The 27973-nt window shown below is 40.1% G+C and overlaps 1 protein-coding gene across 4 annotated transcripts in view; it reads left to right on the forward strand.

Moving 5' to 3' along the window:
• Nucleotides 1–3073: 3073 nt before the first annotated feature.
• per2 (period circadian clock 2) overlaps nt 3074–27973 on the forward strand; it is a 35298-nt gene continuing 10398 nt past the window's right edge. Inside the window, exons 1-17 of one of the 4 annotated variants that reach the window (XM_035955290.2) lie at nt 3074–3238; nt 10857–11422; nt 21002–21094; nt 21254–21408; nt 21989–22110; nt 22256–22457; nt 23441–23492; nt 24008–24150; nt 24773–24851; nt 24978–25084; nt 25175–25328; nt 25499–25613; nt 25969–26118; nt 26593–26683; nt 26804–26984; nt 27451–27575; nt 27752–27958. In XM_035955290.2, the coding sequence (XP_035811183.2) occupies nt 10974–11422; nt 21002–21094; nt 21254–21408; nt 21989–22110; nt 22256–22457; nt 23441–23492; nt 24008–24150; nt 24773–24851; nt 24978–25084; nt 25175–25328; nt 25499–25613; nt 25969–26118; nt 26593–26683; nt 26804–26984; nt 27451–27575; nt 27752–27958 (2425 nt within the window). In that variant the 5' untranslated portion in view covers nt 3074–3238; nt 10857–10973. The remainder of the gene's footprint in view (nt 3239–10856; nt 11423–21001; nt 21095–21253; nt 21409–21988; nt 22111–22255; nt 22458–23440; nt 23493–24007; nt 24151–24772; nt 24852–24977; nt 25085–25174; nt 25329–25498; nt 25614–25968; nt 26119–26592; nt 26684–26803; nt 26985–27450; nt 27576–27751; nt 27959–27973) is intronic. The other 3 variants (XM_023285742.3, XM_023285743.3, XM_023285744.3) reach the window with 3 other exon arrangements.

Genomic DNA, 27973 nt, shown 5'->3' on the forward strand with positions numbered 1-27973 from the left:
ACAACCTTCAGAAATTGCTAAATGGTAGCTATTAACAGATGCCCTCTCTGTGCTGTTGACATATCATCACTTTTATTTGCCTGAATGTGTCAAAAAAATTTAAAAAACATCCTAATGAGGTGTTGAATATTTTACTTTAGAAACGGTAGTTTATACAGTATGTATTGAACAGAAAGGCTCCCAATGAGCCTATCCTAAGAGGAAAGTCAAAATCAGTTTGTACATATATCTGTACATCCGTATGCTTATCTATACACCGTTCTCTGTATACATCCTCAGTATTTCCCCACCTCAATCAGTCTGTCTTTACATTTGTCATACATGAATGTGTGGGTAGACATGGCTTGTAGGACTATAAACATATGTGCATCCGTCTTGGTTTTGGGGGCCACACGTTTGGTGTGTTCACCCGCTTTCTCACCTTTCCGCTTTGCACTGGCTCAGAATGACCAGCACCAGGCAAGACTGGCTTGTTCTCTCTGCCATCTGCTGCTCTGTTCCTTATGTGCAAACTTGTTTTTCTAGGCAAGTATTGATCACACTGCTGACTCCACAGGCCCAGAAAATGAGGAATTCGATGATAAAGGAACCAACACAACAACTTTTTGATTGACTTATTTACAATGGATACTGTTATGAATTAGCAATAACTAATAAAGAAGAAAATAAGTATGTTTCAATTCAAATAATTGTTAATCTGTATATATATTTTATTTAATATGGTTCATCTGTGTAAATGAAGGGTAATAACTTTATCCTTGGCTTTTCAGTCATAAGCATGTGTGTGCATGTGTGTGTGTGCGGGTGTGTGTGAGAGAGAGAAATGTGTTCATGCTTATTATTTTTTAGTGTAAGATGCACCTTTTTCTATATCATGTCTTATACTCACACCACTACATGTGCACAATAATCTGCTTTTGTGTCTGCGAACCACTGTAACATTTTGAAAAGTGCTATAGAAACAGGTTAAATATTTATCTTGCTGCATGTTTGTGGTTAGTCTCTACTGGATTTGAAGCCAGCCAGACAGGCCTCCTTGTGTGGAAAGGTGCATTGCTTGTGTCTCCCTGCGTCTGTCCGGGTTTTTGTGCAGCTGTTCGTGTTTCCTCACACAATCCAGAAATGCAGGATAATTGGGAGTCTCCAAACTGCCAGTAGGTGTGATTGTGGTGTGGTTGTGTGTCTGTGTGTTTAATCTGTATGACAGACCAGCAACCTGTCCAGGATGAGCTGGGATAAGCTCCAGGTTCTCACAACTCTGAACAGGATAAGTGTGTTTTGGAAGAAAAAAGACATACTAAGAATAGGATGAGAGAAATTTGACAGTTTCACTTTAATGTAATGGTATTAAATAATATCCCCCATTGTAAGTTAACAAGTTGGCTGGAACAGTCTTTAATTTGTCTCGTCGTGAAGAACTGTTTCCATGTATACAAATGTTTACTGTTTACTCATCACCTTGTCATTCAAATTTAAAACAACTCAAGTGATGATAAAATCATTTAAACATACAGTCTGCTCTACTTTGGGCTCTCTGTATCAACCACATGACTATTGAAATTCATTGCATTTCAGGTGTTGACCTACAAAGATAGTAAAAACCAAAGCCTCACAGTGAGTCAACAAGCCCCCAAGATGAGAATGTCAGAAGGCGCTACGTGAAAAGTTGTCCTGGTTTTAGTTGAGTGACAATCAGAACAACAACAGTGAAAATGCTTACTACAGCAGCTACTCCTTCAGATTACACACTGAGCACTGTTCCTCAGGTAGCATTTAATACAGTATTACAAAACACAGGACAGAAAGAAATCATCACAATGCAAGTACACACTTAACTACAAAATGTGGTACATGAAAATATGTGAAACTAACCATTTCAGACTGTAACTGAGATAATGGATGTTGGCACCACTCACCAAACCTTTTTATGCCGAAAGAAAATGATCTTTTATCAATAATTTGAGCACGAAATTGGTCTAATTCCAGCCACAAGGGGGACAGTTTGACTTCTAAGTAAGTCAGAAGGGCATTTAGTAACATCCAGTACAGCTGTGTTAATAAAATGGTTGCATCTGGACAATAATGAACATTTTGTGAAAGTACAGTCTGTTTTATATGATGTTTTTAAGATTTCTTTCCATCACAGTACCATCAGATGGGTTATGATCTGACAGTGACCCCAAACATAAAGTCAAAGTCATAAAAACTATCTTAAGCCACAAGCAGAACAAGGAGTGCTGCAAGAGATAGTATGGCCTGCACAAAACCATGTACTCAATTTGATACAGCCAGTGTGGTTTTATAAAAATGAACGGAATTCATGCTGAAAGAACCCAACAACCAAACAGCTTAAAAACCATGTGACTGCCCCAAAGAAAAGGGTGAACACATTAAAATATTACTTTAATTTAGGTGATTTCTGCTTAATGTGTATATGAACCAAGGTGATAAATTTAAATAGTCATTACACCATATTTGAAAACATCCTCACTTTGCCATTGTGCTTTATTATTTCAATATATTGTTCAGCAACTGCAAATATAACACTGCAACAACATAACTGCACTTTACATAAGTATGGCTGCAAATTAGATAACTCCTCCGATCAAAGACACCTTGAATTATATCACATTTTTTGAGAGTCAAGGAACTTTAATGCTTACGCGAATGACTGCGCACCCTACAGTTCACCCACATTGGCCACACACACACTTGTATAACCGTTTAGATAACAGTCGGCCGTGCTGAGCCGCTGCGAGCCAACCATCTCCGCGGCTTCATTCACCGGCAGCAGCGTCGTAGTGATTTGCTCTCGCCTCTCTCACGCCGGCTGAAGCCGTGGGTTTCCACGTGAAAGCGGTGACATCCTTATATAAAAGGACTGACAGCGCTTTGGACCAATCGCAGCGCGGAGCGGCAGTTGCTGTAAACGCCCCCGTGGAGGCGGGCATAGCTGATTCGTTCAGAGCAGCGTGACGTTGCGAGGGACTGTCCTCTGGGCCAATGGGCGTTGAAGCACGGGGAGGAGCTTAAGGAGGAGCCCGAAATGAGGTCACAGCCTGCGCTTGGAGATCCAGGGTAGAGTCCCGGTGAGTGAGGAAACCAGAACGGGAGAAAGCAACCTGTCGGGGAGGCACGGGACCGACGACATCCGTACGACGTCTGCGGTAGTTCTACAGACAAGAAGCAGCTCGAACAGCGAGGCCATTTTAACGGAGACACCGAGATCTGTTGAGAGGTTGGTGTACTTTTGCTTGTGTGCGTTGGTATTGCAGTGTGGTTAAGAATGTGTGTGATAGTGAAGTTAGCTGAGCTCTGGGTAAGTAACGCAGTGTGTCAATGTGAGGCGTTAAAGTTGCATAACTGTGTTAACGTGAGGGTCAGCCTCGGTCAGTAGACTACAGCAGGAGACCGGCCCTGCCCACATGACGGCGGGAACTCGAGTCCTCCCGTGACAGAATAACCTTTAAGCGCAGTGAGCTAAATGTTGCCGCTCACGGGAACTTTACATAAGGGGAGTGGACGCATTATGCAGCCCTACTGATGGATATCGCTCAGCCGCGGAATAAATAGAGCTGAGCTGACAGTGTGGCCGAGGTGGGGATGTCAGAGTCTCATATGGCGCATTGTGGACGTGCTTTCTGGTGTCACTGTCACATGAAAACTCAGACATAACGCCTTACATAAAGAGTCTACTGCAGCAGCAGCAGCACATGGCAGAAGTTCACATGCAACTCCGATTAGAGAATATGGAAGATGTGAGCGACGCTTTTCCCTCATGTTGAGTCAGGGAAACGAGCCTTACATTAAAGGATACTCTGCCTCTTGAAAGCTTTCGTTCAGTACAATGTGCTGTCTCACATTATGCAATGACAGTGGAACTTCACTTTCAGTTTATATCATTTGTGTGATGTCTGTGTTCTGGAGTTAAAAGGAAAATTGTGAAGATAAGTAACAGCTGGTTTTAAATTTTCCTTAAAGACCATAAAGACAATGTCACATAATTGCCCCTCGAAGATAAAGTTTTTTTCTGATTCTGATTCTGAAGAAGTAATTTTGAAAAATCCAAAAATGTGAGATTCAAGTGTAGCTGTCATTCTCATTTAGCATTGAAGCCTGACGTTTAATTTACAGGGATCCTGTGTGAACTGTGCATCATGGGTGGCAGCATGTATGATGTAGTCATATTCAGCTACCCTTTGTGAGTCCAAAGGGAGGAAAAAGGATGTCTGACGCATGTAAAGTTGGCTAAGGAGAAGTCACTTAGACCTGTTTATCTTACTGCTGCAATCAGGATGGGTTGGCAGCCATACAAATTTCCCCACCTACATCTCAAGAGGAGAAGAGCTTGCAAATTACTCTCCTTCTTATTGCCAGGCAAACTTTATTTAAGGATTGGACTTGTGGTATCTCTAAAACTAACATTTTTAACCGAGGAAACTGGAAGGGTGACAAAGCACCTGTGCAGCAGTTTGTGTGTGAATATCATTTCCTGTCAGCTTGTAGCTCCGTGTGGAGTTTTCTGCTGAACTGTGGTGGTTTTGGAACTGTAGACAAAAATGGACAGAGCCTTAAGGGTTCTAAGTAGATGTGGAAAAGTTTGTGGAGTGAAGCACACTGATTTATCAGGACTATTGAAGATGTCACTCAAGACAAATGTAGGTCAGCGTATGAGGCAACAACCCCACAGAGTAACTAAAGTAGGGAAGGGAATAGCTCATCAAAATGTTCAGCAACGACTAAATAGACACCAGATTGCATGTTGTGGGTCAGATTTGCAAAAACAAACATTGGAAAATCCTTTTATAGATTTGGAGAAAGGTTGAGTAATCAGCAGCAATTGAGAAATCAAAATTCTTAAGCACATCTGACTGCGCTGAGTGAAGGAAACTTCTTTTATTCACATCATGTTTCAGAAAAGTAAAAGTACATCATCAGCAGATTATGAAAATATACTTCTATTTCCTCAAAAGTGATATTATGCTGTGATATGAAAAGATTTCTTCAGTTTATGCAAATGAGAATGAAACAGGCCATCTGATATGTTTAGTCAGTGTTACTGGCTGCTGTTGTCTTGTTACAGATGTATTGGTTTCGGCATATCGGTGCCCGATATGTGTCAATGGGAAAGCTTTTTTGTTTTTTGTACAAAACATTATGCAGAAAAAGATACTTGGAGTATTTTAGTAATTTTGTCGTCACACAGTTTACCTGCGGCACATGTAGCAGAGTACAGCAGAGCAAACAGTGGTGCGGAGTCAAGCAGTGTGTTCACGGTCAGCTATTAACTACTTTGTGGTATGCATTGAAAGTGAATAAATGGTAGCCCCATCGTTTCCCCTTCTCAGTATTGCCCAAAAATGTGTGTGTGTATATGTATATATATATATATATATATATATATATATATATATATATATATATATATATATATATATATATATATATATATATATATATATATATATATATATATGAACACACATATCTTTTTTTTTTTTTTTTAAATGAACACACATATCTAAAGAATATCAGCCAGCATATCAATATTGGATTTTTTTGCTCTTAAAATGGAAAATGGACACTTCAAGCGACAGAAGTGTGTAACTGTTTTAGATATCAAGAAAGCTGAATGCAAAATCCCGTGTCTCGTCACATAATTTCTGTCCAACACACTGGATTTTTCTCTTTTTTCTCTTAGTAATTTCTTTTACGCACTAATTCTGCAACACTGCCAGGTTTAAGTGCCTGTGTATGGAAGAATTTTCAGTCTCTAAACAATAAATGATCTGTATAAGACAAAGTCTGTGGAAAGCTTAGTTCTCACCTGGCATTACTACCCCACTTGGATTTGACTATTTCTGGGACCACTGATTGAGGACAGCAGCAAGTTCCAAAATAAGGCTGAGCTGCTTTTCGCCAGTCTGGGAAAACTAACGTAATCAAATTTTAATTTCTCACCGTGATTGCAAATTCAGCATAATGACTTTAAACTATGTCTTAATTGGCTGTTCTGTCCTTTTTACAACAAAAAACAAAATCTTTTAAATGATCTTTCAAAGTCCCCACAGGTTGAAATGTCAAGGAAGCAATGTGTTCCCACTAGAGACTTTAATTGCATTAACATGGCAGAAATGGTCCTTGAAGGGTACGATACAACCAGTAATTGTGTTATTTTTCCCATCTTGCCTTGTTAGCCACCTGGCCCTTGTTATACTTAATTTCAATGTTGTACAGTTTGACAGAAAAAGCCTTGTAGGTGACGTTTAACTGTGTCACAGCCTGTGTTGTTAGATTATGTAAAGTGAGGGAAAGTTGGTGACTGACAAGTGACTCGGCAGCGACGTCACGTGGGACACGAGAGTGCGTCACGGTGCCTGTGAGCTCAGTTTAAAATGATGATTGGTTCCTTAGCGGGGAATGCAAGAAATCCACTTTCTCATCTGCTTCCTTCTCTGCACAAAAGATTAGATTTTGTAAATGATGGGATGGACAGAAAGAATAATGATAGTTGCTGAATTAGCCGCAGGTAACCCTCGCTGCAGGGATGGAGTGGATATTTATAGACTCTTATCAGAAAAAGCAAACAGGTTGTATGCAGAGAATCAATACTCAGCATAAAACACTGTTAATGCCCCTTATAGTGTGCTGTTTATTGATGATTTCTCATTAACTGTCTTTTAAGTAAGTGAAAATTAGAGAGGGAACTGCACTTTGAGTTCTCTGTTTCTGTAGAGAAATGAAGACAGTCTGTACCATAAATCATCTAATAAGTAAATGTTTGATTGGCTATTCTTAGTGCTCCAACATCATGTGCGAAGTGCTTTAAAGCAAGCTGGTACTTTTGATTTGCAGCTGCACAGATCTCCTTTTGTCTTTTCACGTCTATCTGCCTTTTATCTTTTTTATCTAATTGACTCCTATTTTAATTATGTTTAATGAGTATGTACCACGAAAGTTGATTATAGAAGCTGTGTAGGTTGGGGACAGTTAATGCAGAGCATCTCGTCCAGATGGGGATGTGGTTTTAGCATCCATGACATTATCAGATTTTACTCAAGTAAGTGCATGTACTTTAACCATTTTAATTAAGGATGACACCAAAAGTGAAGAGTTTTTCTGATAGTGGAGGAATTCTATCTTTGTCCACACTTGCCCTCTAATTTGCTGAATGTGTCTCTATCTGGTCACTATCTGTCTTCCTATCTGACTGTAGAGTCCATGTTTACGTCTTCCACTCCTCTGCCTCCCGTGCAGATCTACTCCCTCCCTCTTTCTCTTTCCCTTCCTGACTGTCTGCTGGTGTTGAGCCAACAGAGTTGGCATGGTAACGACCTAATGAGGTGAATGCCCGGGAGGTAGTTGGAAACTAGCGTGAACTCTTGGACTTGGCCAGCTCTTTAACTCTGGATTAGACTTTGGGTCACAGTTGTTGATTCTGCAGCACCACCTGCTCAAAATCATCTGCAACAGCAAAAACCCTGCTCAGCAGTTTGTGCAGAATGTGCACTTTGTAAAACTTTTGGGTGAATAATATCTCTGAATTTGAACTTAACCACAGAGCTGCACATTGCATAGAAGACAGGTCATAACTAAACTATAGTTTAACTTACTAAGCATTTTTCAAAGACCCTGGTTGCTCACTTGTCATCTGGCTGTATGTTGACCCAGTTCACACAGCAGCACGGACAGAAAAATAAGCCTACTCTGCTACAGGTCAGTGATAAGCAGACTAGTAATTGTGAAGTTGCTGCTTTCCGGCATTTGAAAAGGCCTACAGATTTGTTATTAATTAATGTAAAACTTTACTACTGCTTGCAACAATTTGAGTAAAATATCTAATTACTGTTATTGATTTGAATCGAATAGTGAAGCATATGCATTTGTCAAGTATGATATATATTTATGCTCATTCATTGCCTGTGAATTCAGTCTGTGTAACGTAGACTGTGGTTTTGAAGAGTAAATGAAGCACAGACAGTGGAAGGTTGGTAGGGAAGGAGATCCAGCTGTTCGATTGCAGCTCTGAACTCTCTGATCATGTGCACTGAAAACACAAATCAGGGAGCTGGAGCTTCTCAGCAGGTATGATCAATGCAGTATAAAAGTTTAATAAAGATGCTATTTAAAGGTGCCCCGGTAGCTCATCTGGTTGAGTGGGCGACCCATGAACAGGAGCTATAGTCCCCGATGCAGTGGCCATGGTTTGAGTCCAACCCACGGCAATTTGCTGCTCGTCCTTCCTCATCATCTCTCACCACTGTCCTCTACAAAAAAGGCCAAAAAAATCACTTAAAGAAAAACAAAAGATGCTATTTATGACAAAGAATGCTGACAAATCCAGTGTTTTAAAATGCTTCAGGGTTTCCTTAATAAAAAGAGACAAAATAAAACATAAGTACATAAGTTTGTCGCAACTTTTCTCTTTGAGTCTGTCTGATTTTGAAGGTGTTGCGGCCTCCAAATCACTGTAGCTCTGCTTTCAACGGCTCATCAGCAATTGAACAGACAACAAGCACGAGCGGGGCTGCACAGTGGCGTAGTGGTTAGCACTTTCGCCTTGCAGCGAGAAGGTCCCTGGTTCGCGTCCCGGCTTTCCCGGGATCTTTCTTTCATGTTCTCCCTGTGCATGCGTGGGTTTTCTCCGGGTACTCCGGCTTCCTCCCACAGTCCAAAAATATGCTGAGGTTAATTGATTACTCTAAATTGCCCGTAGGTGTGAATGTGTGAGTGATTGTTTGTCTGTATATGTAGCCCTGCGACAGACTGGCGACCTGTCCAGGGTGTCCCCTGCCTTCGCCCGAGTCAGCTGGGATAGACTCCAGCACCCCCCGCGACCCTAGTGAGGAATAAGCGGTGTATAGATAATGGATGGATGGGACAAGCACGAGCGTCATACAACAGAAAACCTGCGTAGAAATGCTTATGCATGCACGGATTTGAGGCTGAAAACTAACTTGATGAGACTAAATACACGTTCGATAAAGCTCAGGTGAAGTGAGGAGATCATGGATCTGTGTATCCTCAGTCAGAACAGAAAACAGACATTTTCCATTGCCATGCTGAGGGAAAGACATGCTTCTGCCTGGTCAGGTTATTGCTAGGAAGCAGTCAGGCTGGAGGTTCGCTTTGACCTCACCTTGTTGCCCAGAAACAGGATGGTCTGAGTGATATTGTTTTATTTGACTGTACTCTAAATCTCAAATTTGACTGCAATTAAGAGGTTGAACACATTTTTTTATCACTAGGTTGAAATGCAAATGAACATGAGCTGAACTTAGTTTTGCTACTACTCACGCTAAAACAAAGAAAGCTTTACACAGAGACAGTCATATAAAAGCTTATATTACATTACCACAGTATAATTAGTGTAATTCTATATCATTATAACCTGAAGCAGCAAGCGCTACCTTTTCATCTCAACTTTTGAGTCTTGAACTACATCTCAATATGGTTCTTATCTAACAGCTTTTACATTGCAAATTCTCTTGGAAATCTCTTACTTTGTCATTAACCAAAGTTATAAACACACTTGTCTGGTATTTTTGAGCTGCATTCCTGAGTGATCCATTCAGAAAAAAACTTTTAGTTTCTAATTCTGATTGTGGATACTAACCAGTTTTCCTTGTCTTTATTCCAAACTCACGACTGTTGAGACAAACTCTGCTATTTGTCATGCCGTGTAATCAGAGGAATTTCCACTCAACACTGTTTGGAAATTCTGGCATTTATATAACATAATTATCTGCGATGGTGCTGGTTTTAAACTCGTCGGGGCGTCTGAAATCCTTTTTGCCTACTTAAGGGTTGCAGAGAACAGGACAAAGTTCCACACAGTTGGTTGGCAACCTAAGGTGGCATTCAGCTAAACACAGTCGAGTGTTTTATGTGTCTCGGGGTGAGTGATCCTTTCAAAGGGTTGGAAGGCTTAGATGAGAGAGACCCGCTGCTCTTAAAGGCCAGTCAGTCTGTACCAGAGAGCCTTTTCACTGTACATCAGAGGCATCTGCAGGGCTCTTTGCAGGTCAGAGGTTAAACCCTCCAAATGCTCTGATATTGCTCCAGATAAAAGACGCCTTTTTGAAGAAAGTTCGGTGTAGCATTGATTTATGACTCTCAGGGACTTTTTCTGCCTTATGAGTATCTGTGAGTCTGTTCACATGTGTATGTACGTGCAGGTAAATGTATGAGTACATCCTTGTGTTTAAGAACAACACTGGTGTTTTGCATATTTTGACTGATTAAGTACAAGCCACATACATTTTGACTCACTGCTGACCTTTTAAAATGCACGTTTAGATTCGCTTCCTGCCACCCAGACAACTATTAGTTTCAGTTTTTAAAAAAAAAAAGTTTTTTAAGCTGTAATTTTTCAACAATTCATTAAATTGCAGTTAATTACTAGGAAAATCACAGAAGCAAGTATTAATTCACTTTATAACCATAAAAAACAGGCTTAAACTGTAAATAAGCTTTAACCATAGAATTAGGCCTTGTTTATTGTATTGCAATCAGTAAAAACTTAATTAGTTCTTTTGCAATGTGTGACAATAAAATTACAATTTTGCTGCATTTAAATCCACTCAAAATACCCTTGGTGTACCAATACTTGTCATTAGTTTCAAAGTTTTTTAAATTTTACAGTATTCCTGTGTTTTTTTAATGCATGTTCTTTTGTCACCCTTGCTGCCAGCTTTTACATTTTCCTTTTTTTTTTTTTAAACAGGACTTTTTTTTTTTTTTTTTTACAGTGTATGTAATAACTCACATTTTTAAATCTTTAAAATATGCTCACTTACTTGCATTAGACAAGCATTGATGAATTCCTAACGTGTATGATCTTCTTGTCTTCACAGATCAGTCCGCCTCCTCGTTAATTTCCTCTGGTGTCACCCTTGTGAAGATGGGGTGATTGTATTCTCTCATCATCTAGTTAACAAACCTGGAACAAGCCCAGGGTAGAGCTCCTCCTGATGTCAGAAGACTCAGACTCCAAGCCCTATTGCTTCCCAGTGCTGCAGGACCAGGATGGCGCCTCGGGGTGCAGAGCGTCCACGTCGTGTGGCTCCATCCCCAGGGGGGCCTCAGGGTGCAGCTCCATGGCTCAGCTGCACCGGATGGGTGGCTACAGCCAAGGTGGACCTGACTTAGGCCTCCCTTCAGAGGGTAGTGACAGCAGCGGTCAGGACCCTCCTACTTCGCCACACAACCTTCGCAAGAACACCCGCTCCCGATCGCTCCCCGAGGAGGATGTGGAGATGAAGAGCAGCGGGTCCAGTGGGAGTGGGACCGAATCCCACAGCAATGAAAGCCATGGCAATGAGAGTCATGGGAACGAGAGTCACGGCCACGAGTCGCTGGGCAGCTCCAACGGCAACAGCAAGGACTCGGCTCTACTGGAATCTTCTGAGAGCAATAAGAGGTCAGTGGAAGAATGACAAAACCATTAGAGGGCCTGCTTCTTTCCTGACACACTTACCATGATTAATAGTGTAAATCAAAGGGAACGAGAGAGATATTTACTCAGCTTGTTTACAATAATAACACCTGTATTGCACAGGAATCTTCATCCTTATCCAGTCTGGTCAGCACACTCTGACCTTTTCTGATGATAAAATATCCAAGTGTTGGTTCTTTTGTCAAGATAAAACTCACCTGAACCAAACATTTTTAAAATTGTGATGAGAAGTACAGGCAGAATGAGCTGCCAGCATCAAGAGATATTAAACCAAAAGTTCACATTTCATGCAGGAAGTGCTTACACACTTTACTTGGCTGACAGGAAAGCTGTTGTGCAAGCTAAGTACTGTTGGCGCCTACTTATAAAATGAAATTTGTTGATTTCACCACACATTGTAGCAATACATTTTTGGCATTTGTCAGTAGGTCAACAGACGATATTGTAACAGTAATTAAATCCAAATGGCAGCAGTCATGGCTTACAAATTAGGGTCATATCTGATAAATGTCTGTCCTGTCCCTGATGAGAAAAAAAGTTTGGTGCCATTAAATTGACAATTCTACTAAAAATGGAGTTTTGCTGCACTTTTAAGAGAACAACTGTGTTTTTGGAGGGAGAAAGAATACAGGATTATGTACGTCCTTGTACTGAACCTTGGCATGTTCAGGTAGACAAGCATTTCATCGACAAAAAGTAAATAATTATTCCCTCCACTGTCACGTTCTCCTCATAATGAATGCAGCTACCGGATGTGTTTGGCAGCGTTGACTAATGTCTGTAAATGAGCGAATCAAGGCTTCATTTGATGGCCATCGAGCGCTTGGCCCTGAAGTGCTTATATATTGTGCATAAATTAACCTGCTTTGTCGGTTTTCTCCGACCATGAGTGGCCTTTTCCCCACAAAAAGACTGATTTGAATAATAGCTTTTAAATGGTAATTTCATCTTCAATGACACTCTTCCTGCCAGCTGAGCACTTCTTCCGAGTGACATTAAAGGAAAACCGGCCATCATACATCATGTTGGTCATAACAGTTTACTTTTAGACCTTTGCCAAATAAGGATTAATTTGACATCATTCACTGAACCGGATCTTCTACCAGCTCACGTTACATACAAGTGAGTCAGGTGTTGTTTTTGGTCGCAGCAGTTGGCGGTTGTTTTTGACAGTTTGTAGTCTGCTCGTATGAAATCCTGTTTGCATCTTCATACTGATGAAAGTATGAAACATTGTAAACACGATCTGATTTGCATGTAGGGCAGAAAACATCCGGTTTGGGTCTGACAGTCATAGTATTTGTTGGAAGTGACTTAAGCAAGTTCAAAACCGCACTGAACTGCAAATCATGACTAGACACTTACACTAAGATGAGTGGCTGGTGTTGATGTTAAGAGTAAAGCAGTACATTTTAAGGCAAAAATATCAAATGCTACTTGTTCCACTTCTTAAAATAAAATTTCAGCCCAAAATGAATGCTGACAAACAAGTAACACTTTCCAGGTCAATCGTTTCACAGTTTTGTGTGAGAGTGTTACAGAACAATAAATCTGCCATGATTTACACAGAAATTGAAATAATTTTCTTGTTTTGCTTGATTAGTGCTCGACAAGAGTACCTATAATATGTGATTTCCACTACAAAAGAGAAAATATATGTGCATATGTCAATACGCAGTGAATTGGAAAATGTTAGCATATTGAATATAGGCAAAAATTCAATATAGCACATTTCTAGTTCACAAGTTTTAATATAACCTTGGGTACAGGGCACAGGGATATCATGAGGCTGGAATCTGCATCACAAAAACTTGTACAATGACTTTTTATGGCACTGTGAGGGAATGAGCGTGTTTTAAATGAGGGTTAATATTTGTCCAGAGTCTGTTTCAGATTCTAAAGGTAAATTTTGATGTATGTTAATTTAGTCAAATAACTCTAGCATACCAATTTTGCTTTTATCATCTTGGAATAATCCGTGCTGGCTTTAATCATTTTCAACTAAACTGTGCAGTTCTGAATTGTTAACTGTGTGTCAGACAGATCCTTTGCTCCTCACAGTTGTACAGCATTTAAACTGTTACAGTAGAAGCAATTTGGATGATTCACAAAGACAAAACATTGCCAAAATTCCCCCAAATTGTCCAAATGTGAAGACAGCAACACCAAAAATATGTTCAGACGCAATACCCTCTGCCCAAGACACGACCAGAGCAGCGGAAAAAAATAAAATGCGCTCCCAGTTGGAAAACTGAATTGATGTCAGCTGGTAGGCAAGAGACTGGCTTTCTCTTAATGCCGGATGGGTTGTGTCATGCACTTCATCTCCCTGTTATTGCCATGGCAACGCACCATGTTTCTGTCTGTTTATCACAGGGTGGAGCTACAAAGCTACATGCTTTGACGTTCTTCCTCTTTCACTCTCAGCTGCGCCCGTCTCGCCTCAGTTCAAGCCTCTGAATCCAGATTTTCTTTTTATGCCACTCCTTCTTTCTATCTGTATCGTACATCAGTCTCTCACGTACCCACTCACACACTCATGTGCTGACGGAATGACTTTAATTGCCTCTCCAATTCCAACTTCTCTATTTCCCTCTTTGTCCCTCTTGCCTGGTCACCCCTCCCTCTATTCAGCTGAACTTTTAACCTTTTGTACCCATTTTTTGCAAACCACACCCTCCAAATGCAAACTGTTTCTCTATATTTCGCTGAAAAAAAACTAACTTTTCCACCTATGTATCTAACTTTGTCCCCTCCTCTCACTCAGTCCATCTAAAAGCTTGTTTAAAAGGCAAATTTATGCTGACTTATTGACAGTTTGTGATTCATAAACTACAAAAGAATAACACACTCTCAGTCGTGCACTGATACTAGGAGGGGAGAGGGAGATAATGCAGTGTTATTAGTCTAAGAGAAGGCTAATGTAATCTTAAAGAAATAGTTTTACATTTTGGACAGTGTGGTTGATTGTGATCAGTGCTGCAGTTATTTATTTATTTTTTATTTTCACGCTTGTGACATGTTTAGTGGAAACGTTGGGAGGGGAAGGAAATGCAGTGCTCTGTAAAAAGTAAAAACTGTTTCATGTTTTATAACACTGGATCACAATGGATATAATTTGTTTTTTGCAACACTGACAGTAGAAATAGGGCATCAAAGTAAATGCATAGAAAATCATGCAAATGTGCTAAAATAAAAGCCCTAAAATAAGGATTTCATACGTATTTTTGCCAAATTGTCATCATTATCACCAAAAGACCTTTTTCCCTTGTCACAGTAGAAAGGCAGAGGCATTACTAACAAAATGAACAATGAATCGGTTCCATGAACCAATAACAGAGCTGTGGAACTGGCTTGCCTTACTGCACCACAGTTAATATTAATGCAATTAATTACTCATGGTCTTTTCCTGCAGTCATATACAAAATGTAGTTGAAGTATTAAAGAAGTAAAACGGAAATTACAAAACTCACCTGTACCATTCAACTGCTGCTTTGTCAAGTTACCTGCAGAGCGCTAACTTATGAGATAAAGGAGTATTCCAAATAAATTAATGATGAAAAATATTGACTGCATCCATTACCATGTTTCTTCACAGGATTCTTCTTCAGGATATGTCCAAACCTAGTTCAGTTTCGCTCAGTGTAATAGTGTAATATAAATGTGGTGAAGAATTGGAACAAGTTGATGATATCAGTAAGTAAAGAAAAGATGACGTTATAAATCTTACAGCTACTTAAATATGGATTTTGTGTTTTTGGCGAAAGACCATTGGTGTTTGGGCCTAGTCCACACATACATGTGTGTGTTTTTGTAAAGCTTTGTTTTCTCATCCACATGAAAACAGGAAATCAGAATAGAAGTCAAGAGCTTGCTAAAATAACAGGTAGTGATATGACCCTAAAGCCATGTGTGAACTGATTCTGATGCCTAAAGTATAGTGGAAAAGTAACTATACATATATGTGTAAATATGTTTTGGTTTTTTAAAATCTGTTGGCAAGGTAAGCAATGTTTTGTCCATATCTGCCAATTGCCCCATGTTAACATGTTAACAACGGAGACGGTGCATTATGGTCTGGCTGTACGTCATTATCATTCTGCTGTAGGAAAAATGCTCTGGGTTGTTTGTATTTCTTTAAACCAGTCACATTCTTCTTGTGTTGAGCTAAGCAAAGAACGCAGCTCAAAATAATGACGTGTGGAATTGTTCTAGTAGGGAGGTGAGAACTGCTGCCTGGAGATTGTTGCTGTAGTGAAGCGGATTTGGAAACAGTCGCACCCAAATAGTGTCAGCAGAGGAGAAAGCCATACGAAATATGAAGCCAAAGCACTTAATACCTTCGGTCTATATCTGGTGAGTCAGACTACTAAAGAGATAGTGGTACGTACTTTAACATTAAAAGCCAAAACTCAGTTTTCCATGTCGGCATGTCAGTACTACAAACAGAGTTTAAATATGTCATCAATCTAAAGGATTTTAGTGACATAAAACCGAGGCTAAAACACACATTCAATCTCTCTTGGTCCTTCTTCAGAGGACAGCTAGCAGACCATGAGGTATTCACTGAATTCCACAAAAACATATTGGATTGTTGCTGATTGTTTTTTTCAAGTCAGAGAGAAAAAATATGTTCAACAACTTTTAAAAGAGGTAGCTTTTGCCAGGAAGCATGTGGGAGGATATTATGTACTCTGGCAAGACCAGAAATGACTTTTTGCCAACATGCTGAACGCTATATTTGGCATCAACCAAACTCTGCATGAAACCAGAATCACAACATCCCCACCATGAAATGTGCTGGTTTAGCATCATGCTGAGAGGATTGTTTTTCTGTGCACCAGGCCCAGGAAGGCCTATAAATGCAGAGGGCAAAATGAATACAGCGAAATGCAGACAAATCTGGATTAAAATCTGCTACAGAAATGTGATTGAAGGGGACAGTTATTATCCATCAGGACAATGATCCGAAATAAAAGTAAAAGCTACATATGGAATGGCATTAAAACATACCCCAGTTTAGTCTGGAATGTGTGACCAGACCTGAATGTGACATACGTCCTGAAAGAGCTCGAGCAGTTTCATCTGAACATTACATTGTGTATACAGGTGTATCTTATAAACTGATGAGTCAATGTGTTTAGTGAAATTAGGTCATGCTTGAACAGGAGTGTATTAATTTTGTAAAACTAATTCATTTAAGCCTGTTATTGTAGCGTTTTGTATCAGAGTTAGTGACTCTTTGGTGCTGCAGATTTTCACGCATTAGTGCTCTGATAAGCTCGAATACAGCGGGCCACATTCTGTCCACACTATCACCAGTTGCACTGTGAATTCATAAGATAAATTATACAAACTTTATCAGATTCCACAAGGCTACAAGTTCATGACCAAGTGAGAAATGTGTTGCTCTCCACTATCATTCACAACTACTTTTTGTGCTCAATGTCTCAAAGTTTTTTTTTTCCAGTCAAATGAGAAATGTAGTGCTTCCTAATCAAAATTCAACTAGTAAATATTTTAAAGCATTTTTTTCTTTCATCCAAAATATTTTTAAACTTCTGCAATTTTTTGTTATTTATTTTGTGCAGTTCATTTATAGTCATCGTGCTGAGTGGAAAAACACAGGATTTAAAGCCAGTGGAGCTCCTCTCTGCCTCGTTTATATGCAGTTGATTCCCTGTATTATTCATGTCCCTTAAACATAGCACCTGCCAGTGAAAGGTTTCTGACTAAACAGGACCACCTTGCCCTGATCTTCACCTTGTGTCTCTTTTGCACAGACTAGAGACTAAAACCAAAGCTTGTGTGCCACTTAAGTACTCTCTTTCTGTCACTTGTGTCCTTGACTTACTACCACATAGTAAATTAGCCTACTCAGCACTAATACATGTTCAGACCGTCCAGTCTAAAACCAGCTGTTGCATTCTTTAGAACTGAAGGCTATATTTAGTAGAATTAACTCCCTGATCGAGGCTAAAGAGGCTGTCTGTATAAATGTTTTCTATTCTTAGTCGGGTAAGCAGGTTATTCATAGTAGCTTCAGTTGTAGCTCAGGTGAGTCAGTTTCTAAGACAGCTGTTAATAGACTTTAGTTAAGCTTGTCGACTAATGCAGTGCAGTGGACTACAGACACAGAGTTCAGTGAACTGCATACGTCTGATCTGAATACACGGTTCCCAGATTTGAATTAAACTGTCTCGAACAATACGCTGGCTTCCTTCGCCTAACGGACCGTGCAGAAAGAAGTGGAAATGGATGAATTAGGAAATTAGCAGCATCCCAAAATAATTAAGATGACTGTGAAAACCTCCAAATGTGGCCCCAAATAATCAGATTCACAGTCTTGCTTATTTGCTTTCTCATTAAAAATTCAAATTTTTTTCAGTGTTTTATTGAAACTAAATCATTGTACATCTCTGTAAAATTAGCCTTTATTAAAAAAAAGTGTTAAAATTTCCATATATGCACATGTAGTATATCATAATAGGTGTTAGTAATACCCTAATAATGTACCAGTGCAGACTCCTGTGTCTATATTATATACTAATAGTGTATAGAAAGTGACCACATTATTTCAGGTACTGTGCAGTTTTTAGGCACGTTGCTTTACTTGAGTATTTCTGTTTCCTAAAACAATTATTAAACTTTCTACTTCATTTCACCAACAACTACAGTTAATAGTTACTTTACAGTTTACATTTAATTTGCGAAGTGCTTTTATTTGACATTTTATGTCAAATAAAAGCAAGTGTTTTTTCTGATAAAATAAGTGAATGCAGTAAATGTAAATAATCTGAATACCTCTTTCACCACTATTAATTGTCTCTTTTTTTTAAATTTGTATATGAAATTAACCTAATTATTTTGCACTAATGAGGCAATCTGTGCACTGACATTTATTACCCAAACTTAAAATCTCCCTCCCAGTCAAACTTCACTAAGGGTATGCTAAATGCTTTTACAATTCAAATATTCAAAGCCTTTCCTGAGAACTTCCTGGTCCGCTATGTGAAATTTATTCAAACTTTTTGCAGGTGTGAGTACCTCTTCTAATAATGCACAGCTGCTACCTCAAAACCCCAGCAAATCAGCGACAACATTAAACAGGTGAAATGACTGATGGCGATCATCTCGTTGCAGTACAGTGTTATTCAGGGAAACATTGGGTGCTGGCATTTGTGCAGACGTTGCTTTGGCGTGCAGCACACACCTAAACATCAATGCACACCATGCACCCCTTATGACAGAATGTTATTCATTTAGTTATATTTTTCTTTTTTTTTTATTTATTAACACGGTAAAGGGCATTTAAACAAACTCAAATACAAATTAAATAGTAATTTAGAAAATGACACATTTACCTAATGAATTATATTGGCAATGTTAGTAGACAGGTGATGCAAAACAGCGGCATATATTTACAAGAACGTACATTTCTAAATACCAAATGTAAACAAGAGAAGTAGTGCAATATTTACACGAAAGGTATCCGAGTATTCAGATCTCAAAATTGATACTCGGATACCACCACAACGACCGAATATTCGGATATTCGGATATTCAGGTCCAGCCCTACCTGTCACACCACAAAAAACCATTCAGGAAAGGCGTGAGGAACACAACAAAGAGCCCAATTACTTCCTTGTTTACCTCCACGCTCACCACATCTGAATCTGATTGAGCACCGGCCCGCAACCCACAGGACCCAAAGGATCCGCAGCCAGCATCCTGGTGCCTGACAAAGCAGTACTCTTATAGAGATCCCGTGTCTGTTTTGGCAGCCTGAGCGGGACCTACACAATGTTAGTCAGGACGTTTTAATGTTGTCTCTGATCAGTGTACTTACTGTGCGCATGTGCTGAAAACCTGCTCAGAATTTGAACACCGCTCTAGATTCGACTACTTGCACGAAGTAGAAACTAAAAATAAAACTTGTGCCTCTTTGAGCAATCTTTTTTGGTGTCATCAGAGGGTCGGACACGGATGTAGTTTGTGATGTAATTTGTCAGTCAGCCTGCTGTGATAAAGTGTTTCTAAGTCTCACACACTATTACAGGGTCAGTCTATCCAGTCTAAAACCAGCTGTTGTGTTTTTGAGTACTGAAGGCTATATTTAATGGAATTAGAGACCCATCTGTGCTTGGAGAGGCTATTTGTAAAGGTGTCTTCTATTCTTGGATAGGTAAGCCTGTTATACATAGTAAGCCGTGTTGTAGTGAGTCAGTGTCTCTGAGGGACCTTGATTTCAGTGTATTAACACAGCGTTAATCTTGTAGGTTAACGTCTTGGATCACGCAGCTTTCTACATGAGTCTAACATACCTACAGAGAGATGTGGGACAAAGTTGATAAAAAATTTACTCAAAATCCACTTCATAGCCTTTTCCAGAACTTTGTAAAGGATCTCTGTCTTTTCAGCTGATAGAAGATGCTCAGTGCACCAGGGAACTTCAGTGGTTGTCATGACATCATAAAATTATCATTACAACAAAGCACCCTGAGGCGGAGGAAGGCCGTGGTTTGGTAAATACAGAGTAACTAAGCCATGAGTTCTTATTTAGGTGTAAAAGGAATTTTCACCCCATAGATGTTAATATTTTCTTAAATATTGATTTTTTGAAATTCACTATTTGTGTAAGGAATTTGGAAAAATCTAGGGTTTTGTTGTGGGGTTTTTTTTGTAATTGAGCCCAGTCTGCTTAAAAAAGATCAGGATGAACACTGAACTTTAGCCAAAGAGAGGAAGAGGAGTCACTTTTTATTGCTTTGCTTCTTGATAAAAGAGCAGACAGTAGACAGACATGAGAGAAAAAGAACAGATCAAGAAAATGACTGACGTAACGGTGCATAGTTGGCAGTTTTTAACATATTCTCAATCCTTTGTGATCAAGGTAGTAAACTGTGTAATTTTGTTCAGGAGCACTGCAGGAGGGAGACAGGGGGGCAAAAAAACTGGTTCATAGATGATATATTTATTGTCTCGGGGCACCAGGAGAGCAGCTCCAGAATCTTAGCTGCCTCTGCTCCCAGTAGTGATTTGCCCTCCTGCTGCGCTCTGCCAGAGCTGCAGATGTACAATAGGCCCTCAAACAGGTGAGACTGACCTCAGATTTGGACGGCGGTTTCTTTGTTACCCAGCCACCAAACGAGATGTGAAGCTGCATGAACACTGTTCCTCATTTACTTCCACAAAAGACGAGAGCCGCTGATCTTTTCTTAGCTCCGCTTAATAACGCGCCATATGGTGAGATTGAGTACACTTCTTTTATTGTTAGGTAACTTGAGCACCTTTGATACATGCATGAAACATGTGAAATGTGTGCTTCAGAAATGACAGAAATTGATGTCATTTTGCATCCAATCAGTCTTCTGCTGTTGTTTAATTTGATGAGAGATAACTTGAAATTAGGCTGACTGAATTAGAGTAAGTGGCAAATGTTTTTCTCTCCCTTTGTGCCCGCTTTTGCTATAATTTAAGGAATTTTTCTCTGATTTGTTGACGCCCGGTCAGTAATGCGATTTTTTTTTTTTTTCCACACAGTTCAAACTCCCACAGTCCATCTCCTCCAAGCAGCTCAAACGCCTTCAGTCTGCTGAGCTCTGAGCAGGACAACCCTTCAACCAGCGGCTGCAGGTTAGTGCATGACGACAATCTTGTTTCATCATCAGCAGACCTTACAATGCGGATCACATTGGAAATTAACTAGCATTTCCTTTACTGAATTGCTTTTTGTTTTCCTCTTTGCTATATCTGACCTGCTGCTCTGCACGTGCACGTTTGTTCAAATTGCAGTAGTGAAGAGTCTGCCAAAGTCAAGACCCAGAAGGAGGTGATTAAAACTCTGAAAGAACTGAAGCTTCACCTGCCTGCTGAGAAAAGACACAATAACAAATCCACCACGTTGAACACGCTCAAGTACGCTCTTCGCTGTGTGAAGCAGGTGGAAGGTGTGTAATGCATGAAAACGGCATCGTCTTCTCTCTCTGTCTCTCATTACCAGCCTCTAAAAACGCCTTCTGTTTTGTGGTCCATTCCTTTTCCCAAGTAGATATTTTTGGAACTTAAATATTTCTCTCCAAATTCACTCATGAATGTGTGAATGTAACTATTATTTCCTTCACAAAAATGCTTTCCCTGTGGAATTCGGAAAGCGTAAAAGCCAAAAATGAACAAAAAAAGGAATAGAGACTTAACTTTGAGCGGAAGGGAACATTTTTCTTGGCAATTCTGTGAGCAATGGTTTGTAAATGCTTGAATCAGCCCCGTCTAAATGTTTACAGCTGTGAATGGGCGGGCAAAGGTTCAACAGTGCAGCGTACAGTTGTGTTAGTACAGAATCTGACGCATTTTAGTGGAGCACTGAGACATTTTTCACCACTAAAAAATGTCTGTGACATCACTCTGAGTGGTGAAGTCATCGTTTTATTTGTCCTTACTCAGCGTCATCGTTGTTGTCATTAATATGTCGGTTTCCGTTTTTTCTGCCATGTATTTTGATCAGAGTATCTGTGTACTTCTTTCTTGCAGCCAATGAGGAGTATTACCAGCTGCTGATGATCAATGACAGTCAGCCTTCAGGCCTGGATGTATCTTCTTATACGATAGAGGAAATAGACAGCATCACCTCTGAATACACCCTCAAAAACAATGTGAGATATTAAATTAGCTTCTTAATATTACTCCTATTAGAGTCTTTTTTTTCTTTCAAGCAGTTCATTGATGTTTTTATCAAGTTTGAACAGTCGGGGAAAAGTTTTGTCATTCATCCCACAATTTGGTCTTTGTCTTCAACAGGACATTTTTGCAGTAGCCGTGTCTCTTATCACAGGAAGGATTGTCTACATCTCTGATCAGGCAGCCTCCATCCTCAACTGCAAAAGAGACGTGTTCAAGAACTCCAAGTTTGTGGAATTCCTGACGCCGCAGGACGTTAGTGTGTTCTACAGCTTCACAACGCCTTACCGCCTGCCCTCCTGGAGCATGTGCACCGGAGCAGGTACAGCAACCGCACGACTCTCTGTAAACAAGTGAAGTCAATTTATAAAGCATAAAATCAGGAATTTGTCTCTGCAACAGACGGCACTCTGTACCATTAGATCCTTAAATCAGATAAGAAACGAAATGAAATACACTCAGAAGGAGTTTATCCTGCAGCACAGTCAGATATCCAGCAAATGCGAAGTAGACAGAAATAACAGTAACAATATGGAGAACATTTGAGTCAAAATTGTGTGGAATGTTTATCAGAGAAGACATCAAGCAGCTTCCAGTTGCTGCCAGCGCCACAAAACCTCAAAGAGTGAGAGATAAGAAGATCTTGTCTGGAAGTGTTACTTTAATGTGCCTGCGTACAACACTGTACACAGGATGTAAAATTACTCTTTTAGAAGTTTGGATTGTATGTTGGGACAAGACAGTGAAACACAACCAGTTATCATCACTGTGCATTATGTTCAAGTTAACCCGACCTCATCCATTCATAAAAATGATGTTTTCAACTAAGCTGTGGAGGACAGACTGACCTGTCCCAGTTGCTAAGCAAAATTAGGAAAGTACAATGGGTTGCTGAGTGTGACAATAAAATGCACAAGGCTCTAAAGGACAATCTGAATTCAGTCGATGAAATGCTTTTTTTTTTTTTTAAGAGACTCAGAAATGGGTCAATTTGTACCTCCAGTTTAAGTGAGAGTGCCAAATTAAGTACCGTGTCTTCAGCTGTAATCTTTTCTACACTTTAGACCCACGCCGTACGTTTCCTGTTGTGCTTTGTCCCCTGTTTGACTTGAAAATTTTTGATCAGCGTATTAAATCAAGAGCCTGTTTAAATTCATTACATCTAAGTGCAGGGCTGCATTTCTAAATGGTGTTTTTTTTGATGGAATTAATCAAACCTCATCCGCCTGCAGGGGCCAAGACTACGACTGCCATTTGGCCGGGTCCGGTTACTTTTGAATTAAAACATTTCTTTTCCCATTTCAGAGTCATCCCCGCCTGACTGCATGCAGGAGAAATCCTTTTTCTGCCGGATCAGGTGGGTGTTGGTTCAAACACGAAGTCGGGCCATCTGCTGCTCGTACCTGTTGGTAGTTTATATTCATACTTTCATTCCAGTCTAGATGCTTCTCAATTAGTTTGTGACATCATAAGCGTATAAGCTGTAATCAGATGCTTTTTCCAGGCTGGTGTCATACATATAGACAGAATGACTCATTTACACATTAAAAACACACATTGCATTAGCTAGGATGCCCCGTTAACTTTTTTTTTTTATTGCAAACATTAAGTCTTTTAGTAATCACCTGATCTGCCATCACACATGGGGTCTCAAATTCCAAACAGATGAATAGAAATTTAAAAATGTTCACATCAACATTTACTCATTCCAATTACTTGCTCACATATATGGATGGACAGATAGCTACACAGCGCCCCCATGTGTTCACAATCACAATCTACTTAATTGAGAGTATTTGTAAATACCTGAATGGAAAAGGCTACCCTGGCTTCATCTGATTTAGTCAAACTCCTCTTTTAACTCATTTGCAGTGGTGGTAAGGAGTGTGAGGGCGACCTGCAGTACTATCCATTCCGCATGACGCCATACCTGATGAAGGTCCAGGACACGGTGCACGCTGAAGACCAGTTCTGCTGCCTCCTCCTGGCTGAGAGGGTTCACTCCGGTTATGATGGTAAGAACCAGACTGCAGGTTCAGAAGGACCAATTATGAAAACATTAAGTGTCACGTCTGCTTGTTCAATGTACGTTTTTAGGCAAGTATAGTAGGAGTAGGAGCATTTCAAGAATAGAGTTCACAATAATGGTAACTGTCGTAAAAGAAACATACACAAGTAAATGATACGTCGTTGCACTGTCTGTCATGAAATAGTGTCCTTAAAGTCATTTGAAGTCCATAAAGTCTCTGAAACACGTCCAAATCGGCTCAGGAAGCAAACCCATCTTCCAGTCATGCTGTCTGTAACTCAAATCTGTAGCAGAACCAAAACATGCAACCTTAATTCCTACATGGAACCTTAACCTTTTTACTGTTTTTAACTTATTGTACAATTTCATAAATGATTTATGAACTTATTTAACTCCTGAAATTATAACCCATGAAATACTATTTATTACATTAAATTATAACCATATGAAGTTATTTATTACATGAATATAGACCTTAAAAAACAACACTTACAACAAATCTTCACTCTGAATCTGTGATCAGACCAATAACTTTTGTAGGGGAAGACCAGCCCCACTTTTGTTTGGGACAACTGAATAATTATATTTTTTAATTCAATTCTTAACAGCGCCCAGAATTCCAACAGACAAGCGCATCTTCACCACCACGCACACTCCGAGCTGTGTGTTCCAGGATGTGGATGAGAGGTGAGACATGAATGATTTCACTGCCAAGCAAAACGAAAAAAGAACTACCGGTATCTGGAATCATTCCACAGAGATCCCTTAACTCTAAATGGATAACAGAACTTGTATTTGATGTTTTTGTTACAGGGCGGTTCCCCTGCTCGGGTACCTCCCCCAGGACCTTATTGGGACCCCAGTCCTCCTCCATCTGCATCCCAATGACCGTCCGATCATGCTGGCCATTCACAGAAAGAGTGAGTCCACAGAATGAAACGGATGAAGAATCAATGTCCTGCATCTGTCTTCAGCACAATCCGACTGTGTACTTTTAACATTTTCTGCAGTCCTTCAGTACGCAGGACAACCATTTGACCACTCGTCCATCCGGTTCTGTGCACGAAACGGAGAATACATCATCCTAGACACCAGCTGGTCCAGTTTTGTCAACCCCTGGAGCCGCAAAGTCTCCTTTGTTATTGGACGACACAAAGTCCGCATGTGAGTATTAGTCTTGTAATATCTAAAGAAGGGGACCTATACAGATAGACCACTGAACTACTGTTTGAATAACCTGCATAGAATGAGAAGAATGTTGTAGAAATAAGTTTTTAAATCAGGTTTCAAAGCTGTTTAATGTATCTTAATCTGCTGATGTGTTTGTCTACCAGGGGCCCTGTGAATGAAGACGTTTTTGTGGCCCCGGCTTCCACTGTCAGGGAGGTGAAGTCCATAGACTCTGACATCCAGGAGATTACTGAGCAGATCCATCGACTCCTGTTACAGGTGAAAGGGAAGAAAAAAATAAAAGAAAAATCACAAGATAAATCATACAAGTGATTTAAAAATCTAAGAAAAGATGCAAATGCTTATATATACAACTCTGAGATTAGAACATCATCTTACTTACCAGAAACAAATGAAAGCAACACAGAGACAGCTTGATTTAGAGAACAAAACAGGGTGGAAGAAAAAGCAAGTTTTGATACTTGAACACCCAAAGACACTTGAAATCTAAGAAGAACAAGTGGAGCAGCACTTGGATTATTTTAGGGAGTTCTATGTCCTCTTTGCCCTGTGACAGCATCTCCGTATCTTCTCTTTTGTAATCTCTTCCTACACTCTCTTTTTCTGTAATCAGCCAGTTCATAACGGTGGCTCCAGTGGCTACGGTAGCCTGAACAGCAACGACCACCGTCTGGGCATGACGTCTTCTAGTGAGAGCCTGAACAATGGCAACGAGACCAAGATGCAGCAGGAGGAAGAGAAAGTGAGCAGCAAAGCCAGACCTGTGAGTGAACCCCAATACTCATACCCAGTTTACTATATACAGTCCAGTACCATTTTGTTTCCAAGTGCAACTTTCGGGTTGATAAATTTGCCTATTATATTGTACCTTCAAAGTTTCTGTATTGGAACCAAATAAGTAGCATCCATGGCATGTTCTTTCTCTTTATGACCATCGCATGACTCAACAGGTCGCTGTGATGATCCAAAATCGGAATTTAGTGGTCACTACTGAGTCCATTTTTGAGTGTATGTTATGTAAGGCACACTGAAAGAGTGAACAGGAGGCTGGTTTTGGACACAGAGTTCCACCTCAGGACAAGTTCATGTAACCAAAATACACTTGTTCAAGTTTGTTGCAGACCACTGTATCATTTGGAATTAAAAATCTTTTCATTTGAAACCAAAGGCAACAGTCGGTGGAGTCCAGGCTTTTTCTTAACAAATGTTGTGTGGACTCGTGTCTCCTTTTTAACAGAGAACTTTTCAGGAAATCTGTAAAGGAATCCATCTTCAGAAGAGCCTAGAGCAGCAGACAGCCAAACCAGACAACAAAAAGGGCAATGGCAGTAAGTCCACCTGATGATTATCCTCTTACTGTCACGTGTCATTTTGCAACTCGTTCAAATGTTGGAAAAATGAAAAAAAAATGTCCTGCACTCAAACCCTAACTCCTGACTTCTCTCCAGTAGAGTCTGTAAACAAGAGTCTAGCGGTGGTGCGACCCAAAGACTCGGCCGCCCATCTGAGCTGGAAGGAAGCCGGGTCACCTATGGAGGAGAGTAGAGCCTCTTTCCAGGAGGAGCTGGCCTTCAATGATCAGACTGTCTGCTCATACCAGCAGATCAGCTGTCTGGACAGTGTTATCAGGTACAGATAGAGATAAGGGCTGGAATGACTTTGAAGAATGCGAACCATGAGCATGGTTGATCTATGTAGGACAAAAGTAGATCCAGCAGTCACATTTTGTAGTTGGTGTGCCCTGTGATGTGTAGTAACTGCGGTAACACAAACCTTAAGAAACTAGTTAAAAGGCTATAAAAACAGGGTTTCTGTCAAATAGCATAGAAAAATATTTACATCAAAATGCACCTCTGCTGTGTCTCTCCAGCAAATATGAGATTTCCAGACAGTGCTCTGAAACAAAACTTCATCAACAACAAAAAGTTTAGATTTTCCTAAAAAAAAGTCTCCCTTGGACAGCAAGTTCCATACAAAGTTTTTTTAGTGATTGTTTTGTGGTGTTTCCTTGTGTTACAAATACTTAGTTGACAATAATAACTGACAGTAAAAACACAGAAACTGATCACTGTGTTGTAATTGATGATTCCTGTAGGTACTTGGAGAGCTGTAATGTTCCCATCACCATGAAGAGGAAGTGTCAGTCTTCCTCGAACACCACGTCCTCCAACTCAGATGAGGACAAACAGAAAGGAACCAACAGCATGCAGGTGTCTGAAGGTATGTGGCGTCGCTGCAGTTATATATACATAAGGATAACAGACACTTATTGTTGCCTTGTCATACAAAGCTATGGCTTTCTACGGCCTTCATACTCTTCCCTTTAAGCTTCTCTCTGAAGACTCTAAAATGCCAGTTGTTGCTCAGTAGCTCTTGTTCTCTGTTCTCTTTGGCAGAACCAACGTTGTTGAAGGATCAGTCCACTCTCTCTGCTTTGGATGATCAAGACAAAAAGTCCAGTGACGCAGCCACAGCGGTAGTGGGCACTTCGCTGCCCCTCCCTGTACCAAACAAACCAGAAAGTGTGGTGTCCATAACCAGCCAGTGTAGCTACAGTAGCACCATAGTGCATGTCGGGGACAAGAAACCTCAACCCGAGTCAGGTACAATGGAGTCAA

The sequence above is a fragment of the Amphiprion ocellaris genome, chromosome 10, assembly GCF_022539595.1.
Source record: "Amphiprion ocellaris isolate individual 3 ecotype Okinawa chromosome 10, ASM2253959v1, whole genome shotgun sequence".
Taxonomy (NCBI): Eukaryota; Metazoa; Chordata; class Actinopteri; family Pomacentridae; genus Amphiprion; species Amphiprion ocellaris.